The sequence below is a fragment of the Juglans regia genome, chromosome 1 (genome assembly GCF_001411555.2).
Source record: "Juglans regia cultivar Chandler chromosome 1, Walnut 2.0, whole genome shotgun sequence".
NCBI lineage: Eukaryota > Viridiplantae > Streptophyta > Magnoliopsida > Fagales > Juglandaceae > Juglans > Juglans regia.
Window position 1 is genome coordinate 6,572,411 of NC_049901.1, and position 16,393 is coordinate 6,588,803.

Below are 16,393 nucleotides of genomic sequence, written 5' to 3' on the forward strand. Positions count from 1 at the left end.
CGTTTTCTATACTGTTTTCATAATTTGATGTTCAAATGAAAAGAAAAAAAAAAAAGTAACAAGTTGGACTTTGGGATGCAAAATCTGCCTATACATACAACACCGTCTTCACAAAGATCTTAATTCACGAATACATTAATTCTATTAAAATTTATTCAATGAACCTTTTACCAACACACCTTCGTCCCCTCTTGTGCCAGCGACTTTGCTGCCACAAAAGAGCCGTGTTTCATGTAGAGCTTTAAAGAATACAATTTTTTTTTTTTTTAAATTTCTTTAATCTGCAGACTGCAGATTCTTCACATCCTTGAGATCTGGAGGGGAATTGCATCTTTGAGAATTCCATTCCCAATAGAGATTAATTGGAGGTTCTCCATGTTACCAAGTTTGTTTAAGAGATGCCTTTGACAGATTTCAGCAGCAACAACTCCAGCTGAGTAAGCTCCATGTACAGATCCCTGGTTTTCGACACTAACTGCTTCCCCTGCAAAGAAAAGATTACCCAAGGGTGCTCGAAGCCTCTGGTATACATCTTCAGGCTTTCCCACCAAGTCGTATGAATAACAACCAAGAGAGTTCATGTCTGTTCCCCAACGAGATACAAGATACTGAATCTGCCGAGTAGGACCGATCAAACATTAGCATAAGGACATTGGTATTGATCATCAACTCTTGGTTGCTTGACAAAAAAAATATGCTGACAGCTAAAATGCCGAGTTGTTTGTAAACAGGTCAGACAACCATTGTAACTTCTCAGCCTTCCAATATAACATTGTTGCCAAACATTATATTTCAATGGGACAGTAATAGGTAGAGTGACACAAAATTGGCTGAAAGCAAAGCAAGTACATGAAAATAAGGTACTTACTGGCTTAGTTGCATTAGGAAACATTTTCTTGAGTTGTGACATCGCAAAATTTGCAGCAGACTCATCAGACAGCTTTTCAAGGTCATATGCAAACCTTCCAGCAGCCATGTAGACGAGGACTGGATGACCTGTTGCCTTGTTAAGATTGAGAAAATAACCACAGGCATAAGAGCTGGGCGCAACAATGCCCAAAAGTTCCACGTTAGGCCAAAACACTGTATCAAATAGCAGAGCAATCTTATTTTCATTTCCCACACCAAGATCTGAAATTGCAGAAACTTTCCAGTCAGGCAACTTTGGCTCGAACTCAATTAATTTGGCTTTGAGAACTCCAAGGGGTACTGTTAAGATAGCAGCATCTGCAAGAAAGTTCCTTCCATCCTCAACCATGGCCATCACCTTATTACACACGTTGGATATCTTTGTAACCCTACATACAAAGATTTATAAAGAACCATAAATCAATACATTTTTCTTACTCACATAGCAATGCTACATGAAGCAAGAATCAATCAACATCACTTGACTCAAAACGGCATGTTGGTTGCGTGTGGACAGAGCAACAGAATTAACCCCAAGGCAGAAAGAAAGTGGGGAAAGGGAAACTCATCTGAGCTTAGTAATTGCGGCTAAAAACTTCATTAATATGTTTTGCATGCAACAAAAACTATATCTATCAAGGGATTGTGAGCACCTTTTGTGGGTCTAGTTAACTTATCTAGTAGACTCTCTTGGCATCATGGCAACAACCTAGGATTACTCCTCCAGGATAATGTCTAACGAGAGGGAAAGGGCATCCTCCCACTGTATGAACTGTAAATAGGGCCTCCAATGTGAAGTGGAACTGTGGAACCAAAAATGCATTCCTATTTAAGTTCTTACTTTGGTCTAACAATATCCTGATTGCAGCAGCTAAGATTTTAGTTTTTCCCTTATTTTTTTTCTTTCATTCATTTTATTTTAAATTCATATATATATATATATATATATATATACCTATATATATGATATAATGTATGTTATTCTACATATCATGTAAATATGTGAATGCACTTGAGTCATCTAGGAAAATGGAAGCAATACCGATGATTCAAACGTATATCAATATCTTTCGCAAGAGCCTTTATTAGAGGGTCATAACCTTGCACCATAAGCCCATGACCACCAGAAAGAACATGCTCCTGTACATCAAGGAATGCCCTTGATCATTATGCAATGATTTAAAGGTAAAGTATATTGAACTAGAGATTTCACTCACCACATGGCCCAACACAAATTGCCTCAAATTGACATAGATGCAGGATATCAAAAAGCATTTTCTTGATTAAATTGAGAAAGAGTATTATGGATTCTCAGTACATTTATTTGCTAAGGGCTTGATCCCACCAACCAAAATGAAAAAGCTTGTCCGCCCTCCCTTGTCCTTCCCTACTTTTTCATCCCTTCTAGTTCAATCCCGCAACAAGCGAAGCTTAAGTCAATTTATTTCATCAAAATCCAGAATTGTTAGAAGGTAGACAGTCAGGTCCCTAAGCATAACTTGAGAAACTGACAGGCTGACATTTTAGTTTAAGAAGATTCATTATAAGAGTCACAAATTAGTGAAAAGTTGCTAGCTTAATAGTCCTTCCAGGTTGTTTTGAAGCTTTTCTAATGAGTATAGAAATACTTCAGCTCTATATCTTTCCTTTGACAAGTAGCTCTATGAGCATCTTAAGACAGAGGATTCAATATCTACAACAGGCTGGGAAATACTGAAGATGGTGACAAACATTTCTTTTGAAACTCATACTCTTTGCTCTATCTCAATGCATGGAAATTTCAAGAGCCACCTGGAAAGCAACCTATTTAGTGGCAGACATGCTTGGCATGGATATCTGTACTCCATGCTCCTATCATGTGCAACCTTTGGAATGTTCAATACTTGTTGTCTAATTTAAAGTTTCTTATCATGTTCAACACTCCAACTCATTAGCTCTGCTATCTATCGTGTCTATCATATAAAGGGACAGCGGCTGCAGGCAAAGAACTTTTCACCATGAAAGATCAGATACAGCACTTGCCTGATCCCAGCTTTTCAATGATATCATGTCAGCATCTGCCGCAAACCAAGCTTCCATTCTACATATGTACCATTGCAACACTTGATGGGCAAGTCCTTCTTGTCTGATGGGAAATGGAAGTTTCATTAGTGGCATTAACAGATCCAATGTAAGTTGTATTAATGATATGTCCTGCTTCCTTACCGTAGTTCTGGAAGCCTATCCAACACAATTGAAATTGCTTGAAAAACAGACATGTCATTGGTATGTTCATCTCTTACTTTCCCTGTCTAGAGGTGTAAACAAAGAGAAAAAAATTGCAGCCGAAAACATTACACGAATGATTTAAAGGGAAAAAAAGTTTCTGGTCTTTGTTCTACCTCTTTTAGAATTCTCTTAAATGTTTCCCCAACTTCAATGACCATCTGTTGAGGAACTTGGTGGCCCTCCACGTCATAGAGTGTGTAGCTGAAAGAGAAAATCCAGATCTTCAAGATAATAGTTATGACTGAATACTAAAGAAACAGTAATCATAAAGGAAATGGTGTAGCTTAATGGGCTATATGAGAGAAATGTGCTTGATACAAGAACTGAACCGCAAGGATGTATTGTTCTACTACCTTACAGAAGACACTAGCAAAAACCTTTTGGCCTGATCTGTTCTTTTAATTTTATATGTTTGTTTATTCACTGCTCCATGATAAACGTAGCCATATGCATTCTAATGTCACAAAGCCATATGCATTCTAATGTCATATAGCCATATGCATTCTAATGTCATGCGAAGGAATTGCTTAAGCAACTAATTATCTGGGCTCAGAACATTTGCATTACAACATGTAGATAAAGATAAAAGGCTATCATCACTGATTCACTAACGAAACCAAGAATCGCAACGAGTATCGTAGGCTGTAAAATGATTATGATTGCCAACAAGAAGTAACATACAACACTTTCAATACTAGAGATATGTGCTGTATGCCATTTATGGATATACATACGTTGTCGGATGCATGGTAGAATAGAAATGTTAAGCAAAGAAATTATTACCTTTCCAAATCATGGTCATACAACACGGAGTCATCACCACTTGTACGGTATAATGTAAGCCCTAGACCACATATCAGTGGAGCTAAGGGATTCTCATTGCAAACACCATGTAGCCTGAACAAAATTCATGAATGAATTATTAAGGCACCTACCCTGTGGTTTGTTAGATACACAGGTTAATGTATGCAAGTTACAAATTGCAAAGGACAGCATCCACAACTTTGGACGTGGAAAATTATTTTAATTGGAAAATCTTATGATAAAAATCTGAAATGATAATAATTTTTTGTCTGAGATCAGTTGTTGGATAGAGGTTAATATTCAAAGAATATTAAAAAATGGACTCTTCACTATGCCATGATAATGGGATCCAACCCAGAAGTAGGGAATTGATGGAAAAGCAGATACTGGTTTATGAATAAGATGGACAGTGTGCCACATGGGAAAAAACACTCTGAACAGAAGACCTTTTAATGTTCTTTGCATAACCGCTGAATCCATATGTATTTTGCAACATCTACAGTCTAGAAAGGGATCCACAAAAATAATAAGTGAACTTGCCATGATGCTCCCATATCTACTGGACAACCAAATGAATAGTCAGTATGAATACGACCACCAAGTCTATCCCTTGATTCAAGCAAGATCACCTGGACAAAATGATGATAGTATGAAAATCCAAAAGGAAATACAAAGTCTTGCCTAATGGCTTCTAGAGAAAAAGTGAGTGTGTGTGTGTGTGTTGTGTGTGGAATTAGGTATGATCACCTTAACTGATGCATCAGATAGGATACGTGCTGCAGCAACCCCCGATATACCACCACCAATCACTATAACTGAAGGTGTTGAACCATGTTGCCTCTGGATATGGGAGGCAAATGAGCCTAGTCATCATACATATACATGTCAGCAGGGTGACAATTTCTCAAACACAAATAAAATTAACAAAAGCTGAAAAAGTTTTACCCCCATTATAATTACAATAAATCTTGACTTAATTATTTGAGTTAAGAGAAACAGCCTCTATGCATTCCCTCTCTCTTTCCTACGTGAATTAAAGTGAATAAATTAAATAAATAGAAAGACCAATCCAGGTTTACGCGCAAATGAGTCGAGGAATACAATTGCAAATACCGTGACATCCACATCCTTAAGCAAAAATAACATATATAAATTTATTTGCATGCAAATACACGAATGTCGGTCAGACAGAATCGCATTGAATGCAAGAAAGAGGTTATATTTTATCATCGCAGCCATTCCAGTTTGCAACAACAAAAATAAAGCAACTGAGCGCAATCTTTTTATTATCTGATCAGACTCATTCCTGCACTTTTCATTCAAAACAAACGTAGGTGATTAAGAGAGATTCCTAACTTCAACAGAATCAGAACAGTGATACGGGGAAGTTTTTATTTTCTCTTTGTAAATATGCAACGCGGAAAGGAGTGTTTTACGTGCACTACATCGTTGGCTATTGAACCAAACGGATTTTGAATAGAGACTCCAAACATTTCATATATCTTATCGCTGGAAAAAGTAAGAGAAGAGGAAAAATACTGACCGTCTAGCAGATTATGGGAGACCCGTTCCTTGGATTCCATTGAGAAAACGTAATTGTCACGTGCGATAAAGGAACAAACGAAAAACAATTGGAATTTGAAATTGCAAGGAACGATGAGAAAGTGACTGATTATGATGATTTATGTGAAGGGTGTATAGGAATAAAGAAATTGGAAACTAATCGGAAAGAATGATAGAGCATGAAGATGAGAAGGCCCGCAATGAAGCGGCTCAGGTTGGAAGAACAACGAAGCTTGTCAAACCAGCTCATAGGATCGAGATGTTGGGTATCAGTTGCATAGATCGATACTGTACGACCTTCTACTCAGTTTTTTTCTTCTCTCTCTCTCTCCGTCGTAGAAGCAGAGATCCTCTCGCTTCGCTCGCTCGCTCGCTCTCTCGCACACGCGATTGCCTATGCTTGTGGCTCTTCTTCTCCGTCGTGGTAAACGTAAATTTTCTGTTCTGTTGAGGATGCCAAGACTCAGATATTTAAAGTTAAACAAACAAGCGATCCCGCCGGTGGGCTCCGCACGATCAGTGTTTTTTAACTTTTAAGTAGAGTTGAAATGAATTTAATTATTTATAATAGTAATTTTATTGATTTGATTAAATTTATTTTTAAAATTTAATTAATATCATATTTTTTTATATTTAATTTATTTTTATCACATTTTATATCTCTATTAATTAAATGTTAATAATAATTATATTTTAATTAAATTAATATTAAAAAATCATATTTTCAGAAGTCATTTAATACTAATAACAAAAAAATTTGATTAAACTCATTTAAAATTCTATCTAAATTTTTTAATTACAAACTAAATAGTATTTTTGCTTTGAGTGATAAACTAATATTGTAATATTTGTTTGGAGTGAGAAATTAATATTTTAATATTTGGTAACTCAATTGTGATTCTTTATATTTGGTCAACCACTGTAATAAAAGTTTAAATTATTTTAGATTTATCCAATTCAATGTAAGATGTTTTTGACATCAATTATGTAAATTTTAGTCAACCTCCTCATTTGGCCAAGTCAGTGAGGATGCTCTAAGTCGTAGTGATTTGAGATAATAAAGTGAAGTTTGTAAAGTTGATTTAAGATGAGTTTATATGTGCTTGAATGTTAATATTAATTTAAATATATTTATGAGAATTTGAAAAAGGTTGCAGCTCTCGCTTGTAAATATGTATTGAGTTAAAAAAAATTGTGGATTTTACGTGTAAATAAATTTTTTTTCTCATTGAATCTAGACTAAAAATCTCAAAACATGACCTTATTGCATAATCTATAAAAGAATAAATTCAATCAACCAATAGAGTTAATTTTTATAAAATTAATTTTTTTTAATTAAATTATATTATTACTTTGATTGATTGAGTTTATTATTTTCTAGATTATGCAAGAAGCTCATGTGAAGGAATTTTTAATCCGAATTCAAACAGCCAAAAAAAAAATTGTATAGTAAAACGGTAATAAATAAGATATAAGAGTATCATTATGTTTTCGAGTATGCTTAGACTACATTATCCATGTAACTTAAATGATAATATTAGATTTAGAATATTAAAATTTAAACTTTCTTTTTCAAATTAACTTATGTCTCTATACATCAAATTGAGAATATAATATTATTCTATAAATTAAGTGATACTCCACAAAGTATCATTATTTCACAAAATGACATTATTAAGGACAAAAAGTCGTCTAATAGTCTTTTTTTTTTTTTTTTTTTTAAATACCGTCATTACTCTGATTTAAACTTTTGTTATCCAGTTTCTTTAATAAAAATATAGAACCCTAGTTATAGATGAAATATTATTTGCCTTTAGTTTTAAAACTAATTAAAAGTAGATAATTAAAAGATAGATTTCTATTTTTTATTAGATCATGACACTCATCATCTCACACTATATATTATATATATTTTAATTTTTTTTTAATTTTATTCCTGCTAAACCAATTCAATTATTTGACTTATCATTCATATACCATATATTTATTATAAGAAAAAAGAAAATTAATTAAAAAATATGTGGTGTGTGATGTGTAGTGTGTGAGATATTAAATAGAATTATATTTTTCATATTTTTTATTTTTATATTTAACTGACAACGGTTTAATGCAAAAAAAGAATGACAATTTTTCCTTTTAATTGTTGTTCTCTCTCTCCCATTTCCCCATTTTGGATTAAGTAGCATAATGATTCTCCTCATTATTGACTTCAGATCAGTAACGATAAATACAATTTGAATCCGACAGACTACTTTTGAATAAGATAACTGTTATAAAAATAAAGAGGTTATAAAAAAAAAATTTAAAACTAACATGGATTTATGGGATCAATTAAATCTGTTTTATAATAAAAGTAAATTTACAATCTGATGTATCACGTCAGTTTGTAAATATATTTTTATGTAATTTGTTTATAACTAAAATATTTTTTATTAATAGGGGTTGTGCTACTGCACGCCTGTAATATACCCATCAAGCTTACTGCTGGACATCCACGTCACTAGTTTTTATAAAAATGTTAAAAAAAAAAAAACACCAACAACACCGTAAAATCGAGCATTGAGGCTGCGTTTGGTTCCTTAACTCATCTCAACTCATCTCAACTCATCATTACAACTTTTTCAAATTCCAATATAAAATATAATAAATAATTCAATTTTTTCAAATCTTAAAATAATAATAATATTAAAAAATAATATTCTAACAATATTTTATTATCTCAACTCAACTCAACTCAACTCACTTCAACATCCAAACACAACCTGAATGTCACCCTCCCAGCTTGTGTTTGAATGAAGCCATTGCAATCAAATCAAATCAAATCAAAAGCCTCAATTCAATAATTGCCACTTCTTTAACCGTTAAGTAAAAAAGAAACAATCTATTGATTTCATCGGTAACCTTTCTCGGATCAACTATCATTTTCCTTTCACATATGGAGTTTTACTTCACGTTTTGCCTTGATGCCAGATATTTCTTCTTCTTTTATCAATTTTAGGATTCAAATGCTCCCAAAAAATAAATGGCAATACAATAACTCGATAAAATACTTGAGATTTAGAAGACCATCCAGAGAAATGATAAACTTTGGGGACAATCGATCTCTGCATGCGTCTATATAGAGCAACAAATTTTGTTATTTCCATTCATCGGTTGCTTCAAAAGGGTAAGGAGGGAGCGAGGGCGTGTGGAATGCTTTTAGAGTTTCAAATGTTTCATTTCATATTTTTTTTTAATTACTGAAGTGACATGGCATGCCAGCTCGAGCGGTAAGGGTGTGGTAGCATTCATAGGGCATACTATCACTATTCTTTAAATAATTAATGAGTGAATTGTCATATTTATTTCTAATTCAATCATATGCAAAATCTATAAATCTTCATGTTCGAGAAGAGCATCATCGCCTCCTTAACACCCTTATCGACAATATTTCGTATAAATTTATAAGGGGTTTGACTCATTTTGAAAGAAACTTTTATTTCAAATAATTTAAATATATTTTTTCGGAAATGTAATTTCACCACTATCGCTAAGGTTGTGGCTTTCAATAGTACTTGGATTACTCCTAAATGATTTAATATATACTAGACCTTGAGTTTGAGTCAAAATTTAAATTCACCTTAAACTATTAATATTAACTATTTAAAAGTTTACTTAATTATGACAGAAGTATTGTAGTTGCGCTCGGATAAACATGTTAATTTTGATCGCCTCCTCCTATCATTTTATAATTTTATTTAGGATAAAAACCAATTTGTGTTATGGGCGTGTTTCACGTGAATGCCTACCACGAACCTGCACCAGGAGAACCAAAAAAGGATTGAAATGTATTAAACGCCTATGATGCCTAAGTCAGATTACTAATAATTGAATCTAAACATTAGAACGAATTACCTCAAATGCCAGTTCCCTTCAATATATATAGAACATGAGATAAAGCGATAGATCTTATGTAACAGTCCATTGCTCTAGTTCAACCCCGAATTGAGGCCCTTATTATTTGAATGGTCAGTTATCTAATAATAATTGGTTATCTTGGAGGAGATTTCGGACCTATATCTCACTATGATGTGTGAGGAAATTTAGGTATGACTTTATCTGTGAGTTTGGCTCCTGGTCAAGATCCATCATTAATATATGAATCGATCGTTTTGTTGTGCCGATATTGGTAAGTGGGCGCTACACTGGATATTGGGCTTTTGAGGTGCAGGGGCTGGCCCAGTTGTGAAAGAAGGTTTGTGTCCTTCCGGTTTGAAATTCCAAGGTTACAAAAAAAAAAAACTTCTTTATAATCTATATTCGTCAAGAAAAAAGTAAAATTGTCCGTTGGGAACTACGTTGGGCTACTTCCTAGTTGTGGTGCAGTGTGGTGTGTGAGTAGTGGAAAGGGTATGAATTGAGGCCACGCTTTATGGTTATCTTATAGCTATGCACATGAGGGAGATTTTGCCGCTACGTTGCGTCGAGTTATCGCGCATTTTATAAAGACATAAAAGATGAACAAACAACCCAAATATATGTTTGGCAAAACTATGAGAGATATAGCAAAACTATTTGTTGACAAAGTACCAAAACAACAGGATGCCTCCATAGAAACATAAAGTAGAGGAATAATGAATTGGCTTTCCACTAACTCTTGTGGTTCAACCATACTCTTAATTTACAGAAATCAGTCAATATTTTTTTCAAACAAGTTATATGCAATTGTGAATCTAGACTACAAGTAGTTGAGTGGACTTTATTAGTACTCTGTTACAATCAGATAGAAACAGAACAAAAAATACAACAACAAAAGATAATCTTCTTATGATATGCCTCATCCTTTGTCCTTGTGTTCATCCTTATCTCTTTGTGGCTTTGCTTTGGTTAAGTTTGAGATAGACCAGTGGCAATATAGTGACATTGAGTTGTTCTCTCAGTAATGTAAACTGTTGTGATGGGAAAGGTTTAGGGAAAGTATTAGTCAGCTAATCCATGCTAGAAACAAACTTGACTTGTAGTGTGCCGGAGGCAACTTTCTCGCAAACAAAATAAGCATCAATTTCGATGTATTTGGTGCAGGCGTGAAAGACCGAATTTGCAGTGAGATATGTGGCTCCGATATTGTCGCACCATAGGACCAGAGGGTGTTGAAGAAAGACATTGAGTTCATGCAGTAGAGATTGAAGCCATGTGAGTTTAGAAGCGGCATTTGCAATGGGTCTATACTCTGATTTTTTGCTTGATTGAGAGATTGTTGGTTGTTTTCGAGAGCTCCATGAGATGAGGTTGGAGCCAAAGAAGACACAATAACCACTTGTAGATCGACGATCGTCTTAGCAACATGCCCAATCGGCATCTGAGAATGCATGAAACTGAAGGGAGGAGCTTTGCTTGATTAGAAGTCTGGAAGCTGGAGTGTTGCATAAATACCGTAGAATGCGCTTCACAATAATCCAATGGTGGACTATAGGTTTGTGCATAAATTGGCAGACTCAATTTATGACGAACGAGAGATCTGAGTGAATGAGAGACAAGTATTATAGTGAGCCAACAACACATAGATAAAGGCCAGGATTATGAAAACCTTCACAAGAAAATTGACAGAGTTGGCCGGTGGTGGACATTGGCGTTGAGACTGGTTTTACAGAGTGCAGATTAGTCTTTTGAAGCAAATTTGATATATACTTCTATTGAGATAGAAGAAGTCCCTTTGGATGTATAGAAGCTTCAATGCCTAGAAAATAATGGATTGGGCCTAGTAGACCCTTGAGTTCGAACTCGACTTATAACTTATGGATTAGGCCCAATAACCAGAATATCATCTAAGTAGACCAGAAAATAAATAAGATCCAACCCAGATCTATAAATAAATAGGGACAAGTCAGACTTAGAGTTGCGGAAGCCCAACTGACTTAAAGTTGAATGTAGCGAAGCAAACCAAGCTCGTAGAGCCTATTTCAGTCCATAAAAGGTCCTTTTTAGATGACAAATATGATTTTGGAATGATAGATGGACAAACCTAGTTGGTTGTGACATAAACACATATTCTTTTAAATCTCCATGCAAAAATTCATTTTTAACATCTAATTGTTGAATGTTCCAGTTGTTTGTCATTGCAATAGATAGAATAACACAAATGGTGATAGGTTTTACAATTGGATTATTGAATGTTTCACTAAAATCAATCCCAAATTGTTGGTGAAAACCTTTGGCCAAAAGACAGGCCTTGTAGCGATGAATTGTGCCATCAGCCTTCTGTTTGATCTGGAACATCCATTTGAACCCTACCTAGTTAATATTGGGCCGTGGAGGAATTAAGGCCCATGTGCCATTTTTTATCAAGGTCGAAAATTAATCATTCATGTCCCGACGCCATTCTGGGTAACGTACAGTTCTTGAATATTATTTGGACTCAAAATCACATGAAGCAGAGTGTGTACGAAGGGCTAAGGGTGATGGGTAGGGAATGAGGCTTTGAAATAATTGTTTGGGCCAAATGATATTATTATGGGCCCCTGTGACAATTGGGGTTCTAAGTGGGGGAGGCGGGATGGGTGTTGTTGAGGGTGGAGGATGAGGGGTTGATTGTTGTGGGCTCAACGTGGTAGACTCAGAGAGGGAATAAGTGGGGGAAGTGTGATAGTTTGGAGGATAGGAGTTTCTGTGGGAAGTGAGTTGCCGTTGAGGTGGTGTTTTGGCAAATGGAAATTGAGTTTCATCAAAGACAACATTTAGGGCGATGTAGACTCGATTGAAAGCAACACGGAGACACTTATAACTACGGTGATGCATGCTATGCTATAGCTGAGGAAGACACATTTTTGTGACCAGAATTGAAGTTATGAGGTGTTGTAGGGACGAAGGTGCGGCCAACAAGCATAATTGAAAATATGAAGAATTTTATATTCAGGAGCATGTTTGAACATAATCTCAAACGAAGACTTGTGATGTGTGACAGGGGAGGGTAATCGGTTTATGACAAAGGCGGCATCCCAGTATTTGTGGGGTACAGAGGAGGTAGCTAAGAGAGAGAGACCCATCTCGACAATGTGACGGCGTTTACACTCCATTGTCCCATTTTGTTGATGGGTATGAGGGTAGACTAACCTGTGAGATATTTCAGATTTGGAGAAGACAAGGATGAGTGGTTGAAATTCACCACCCCAATTAGATTGTAAAGCTTTTATTTTATGATCAAATAGATGTTCAACATGAGTTTTAAAAGTAAGAAATATCGATAGAACATCTGATTTATTTTGTAAGGGAAAAAGTCAAACAAATTTGCTAAAATCATCAACAAAGGAAACATAGTACTTGTTATTACTAGCAAATGTAGTGGAGGAAGGTCCCCAAACATCGGTAAACATAAGTGCTAATGGAAATGCAGAAACTGAATGGAAATTGGGAAATGGAAGAATATGACTCTTGTCTATTTGGCAAGCATTACATATGGACTAACTATGATGACAATTTTCTACGGATAAATTATGTTGAGAAATAACTTGACGAAGAATACGAGTAGAGGGATGACTGAGGCGTTGATGCCAATTGTTGAAGGATGTGCAGACACCAAGACAGGCAGATGGTGATGAAGTTGAATTGATAGAGGTGAGAGGATATAGGTCGTTTTAACTCTGACTGTGCAAAAGAGTTGCCCCCGTGGTTGGGTCCTTGACATAAAAATAGTGAGGGTGAAATTCAAAATAAACATTATTGTCACAAATAAATTGGTGAACAAAGAGAAGGTTTTATTTATTTATTTGATGGACATGTAACAAATTATTCAATTTAAACTGACGATTACCAAATAAATGGGCAGAGCCAATGTGATAAATATTCAAACATTGGTCATTGCTGACATGAACTTGATTTAGGCCAGAGTAGGCATAAGCTTGAATGTTGAGATTTTGAAATTCAAATGTCATATGGTGTATAGCACCTGTATTCAGATAACAAGAGAGATCACCAGAATTTTGAAGGGCAACAACATAAGCAGACATGGACGGTTGTTAGTCACAGTTGTATGAGTGATCAAACCTGTGGTAACACTTGAAAGCTATATGACCATATTTGTTGTAAACTTGGTATAATGGGTGATTGTTGGATGTAGGGATGGAGTTAGAAGTAGGGGTTGTCCACAACTACGCCCCCGCTGCCCCGCCCGGCTTCCGCCCCGCCCCGCATAGAGAGGGCATAGCGGGGGCGGGGGGCGGGATGACCCCAGCGGGGCCCCGCCCCCGCCCCTTCCCCACATTAATTTTTTTTTATTTATATATATTAAATAAATATATTGTATATAGATATACACAATTTATAAAAGATTTAAAATTATATTCAAGTTATTAGATTGCTTTGGCCTAGGAGGCCAAATCAATTCAAAATCTAACTCTAATGAGTTTAAATTTATTTTATATTTATAAATTTTAATTTATTATTTAAATTATATTATTTTTTAGACCAAATTTTTTTTTTTTTAATATAATGGCGGGGGGCGGGGCGGATGGGGGTTTTTCCCCCGCCCCCCGGCACCGGGGCGGGGGGCGGGGGAAAAACCCCATCACCCGCATGGTGCGGGGCGGGGGCACCCCCTCCCCGCACCATGCGGGTAGCACCCCTACCTGTCGCAGCCATAACTAGATGAGGGAATCGTCGATAAGAATTGGAGCCACCACGGGAGAGGCGAGAAGGAGTGCCACGACTCTAAGGTGTGTGAGTTACAACTTGAGCTGAAGGAGTGCCAAGATCAACTGTAACGGTTTGTTGTTCAAGCCGTAGTTCATGGGTTAATAAGTAGCCATAAAGCTCATCAAGAGTCATGGTATTAGCACGTGTGGTCATATATGTGACAAGAGAATCATATTCAGAGCTGAGGCCAGAGAGAAGATAGGTGGTAATCTCAAATTCCGAGAGAGGATGAACAACAATAGCAAGAGTATCAGTTAGGAGTTTGACCTTTTGGAAATAATTAGCTATGGACAGGCTGTCATTTTTAATGGTGGAGAGTTGTGACCTGTAATGTACAATCTTAGTTTGGGAGTGAGCTGAGAACAGAGTTTCAAGCAGTTTCCAGACATCTCGAGAGGTGGAGAGGCCGACAACGTGGAACAAAATGCTTTATGAGACGGAATAAATGATAGTGCTAAGGATGATTTGGTCTTGTAGGACCCACTAAAGATATGTAAGATTGGGTATGGTGGTGTTTGGTGTATGCTAATTGGAGATTGTGGGAAGGGTGGGGAAATTGACACATCCAGATAGTCAAAGAAGTTATGGCCACGTAGATAAGGGATCAATTGCGCCTTCCATAGGAGATAAATCTCTCGAGTGAACTTTAAGGTGATGACATGGTGGAGGTTAATGAAGGAGGAGGAAGGAGTGGAGGTGGGTGGTGTGATTGTAGAGGAATTGGAGGAGTCTGCCATTGGTGACGTTTGTCAGTAGCTCTTGATACCATATAGAAACATAAAGTTGAGGAATAATGAATTGGCTTTCCACTAACTCTCATGGTTTAGCCGTACTTTTCATTTATAGAAATCAGTCGGTGTTTTTTCAAACACATTACATACAATTTAAATCTAGACTACAAGTAGTTGAGTTGGATTCTATTAGTACTCTGTTACAATTAGATAGAAATAAAACAAAAAATACAACAACATATAATCTTCTTGTGATATGCCTCATCCTTTCTCCTTGTGTTCATCCTTATCTTTTTGTGGCTTTGCTTTGGTTGAGTATGAGATAGACTCTGTTTCAATAGCCTCTAAGAAGAATAAATCTCCTAGACCAGACAGGACAAGACAATCTGTGTTTGTATAAAGAAAAATCTCGTACGCACGAGCCATCCATTGTTGCATAGAGTTGACGCAGAGGTAAATCCATTAAATATATGTGATTCTAGCATTCAATCCATTAACCAAGTTGAGCTACCAAGTTGCAATGATCAGGTCTCATTTGATTATAGAGATGAGATGAGATGAGATGAGATTAAAATTGAAAGTTAAATAAAATATTATTAGAATATTATTTTTTAATATTATTTTTATTATAAAATTTTAAAAAAGAAAATTATTTATTATATTTTATATAAAAATTTAAAAAAATTATAATAATTATTTTGAGATGAAATATCTCATCTCATCTCCAAAATCAATTCAAGCCAGTCTTTTGAAAAGTGAACAGACCGAATGAGGAGGCCACCCAATGCCCATTATGTCACATGAAAGAAACAATTATTTATCTATTCATGGGTTGGTTGGGCTATAAGATATATATATAAACCATCCCCATTTTGGAGAAGCCTTTGCTGCACTCATAAATGTAAAGAAGGCCATATGCTAAGTCAACTGGTTAATAAAAGATAATCTTAGAAAGGTGATTCTCTCCTCATTTCCTTTCCAAAATAATAAACTTTATGACAGATTAACGCAACCCACAGGGACAATAGGCTCGGAATGTGATAGTCCCCTAGATCCCCGTTACCTGTATTTTTTTTTTTCTCCATCAATCAATGTATGCCCTTGTCGGCAGCTCAAGGCTGCTGGCATTTTTCTATCTTGTCTTCATTATGCTCGAGACTCGACCTTGTGGACAATATACATATAATATATTAATCATAGCATGTCTCTTTGCTAATCATAACAACCAACGAATCACATATATTCCTAATGTTTCTCTTTGCTAATCACAAAAGCAGGCCAAACTTGTCATAGCATTCTCATTGAATTAATTAAAAATTTAATTTAATAAGTATTTAATTATTAAAGAGTAAAATATACTCACATTAGATTAGTCAAATTCTAAATATTTAGAATTTAATTACAGTGATTTTCAAATTTTTTTTTTAAATTTGAAGGTTACTGTACATACA

The 16,393-nt window shown here is 35.5% G+C and overlaps 1 protein-coding gene across 2 annotated transcripts; it reads right to left on the bottom strand.

The window, feature by feature from the left end:
- LOC108988145 (probable polyamine oxidase 4) lies at positions 1 to 5,985 on the bottom strand. 2 transcript variants are annotated; one of them, XM_035687394.1, is made up of 11 exons: positions 5,525 to 5,963; positions 4,927 to 5,005; positions 4,729 to 4,844; positions 4,522 to 4,610; positions 3,961 to 4,074; positions 3,291 to 3,378; positions 3,115 to 3,200; positions 2,932 to 3,034; positions 1,952 to 2,049; positions 869 to 1,298; positions 1 to 614 (listed from the first exon to the last, which is right to left on the bottom strand). In XM_035687394.1, exons 4-11 carry the CDS (start codon positions 4,533 to 4,535, stop codon positions 300 to 302), a joined length of 1,248 nt encoding a protein of 415 aa, XP_035543287.1. In that variant the 5' UTR covers positions 4,536 to 4,610; positions 4,729 to 4,844; positions 4,927 to 5,005; positions 5,525 to 5,963; the 3' UTR covers positions 1 to 299. The 2 variants fall into 2 exon arrangements, with proteins under 2 accessions (XP_035543287.1, XP_018816826.1); XM_018961281.2 differs by lacking the exon at positions 4,927 to 5,005 and having other exon boundaries at positions 5,525 to 5,985.
- Positions 5,986 to 16,393: the final 10,408 nt, after the last annotated feature.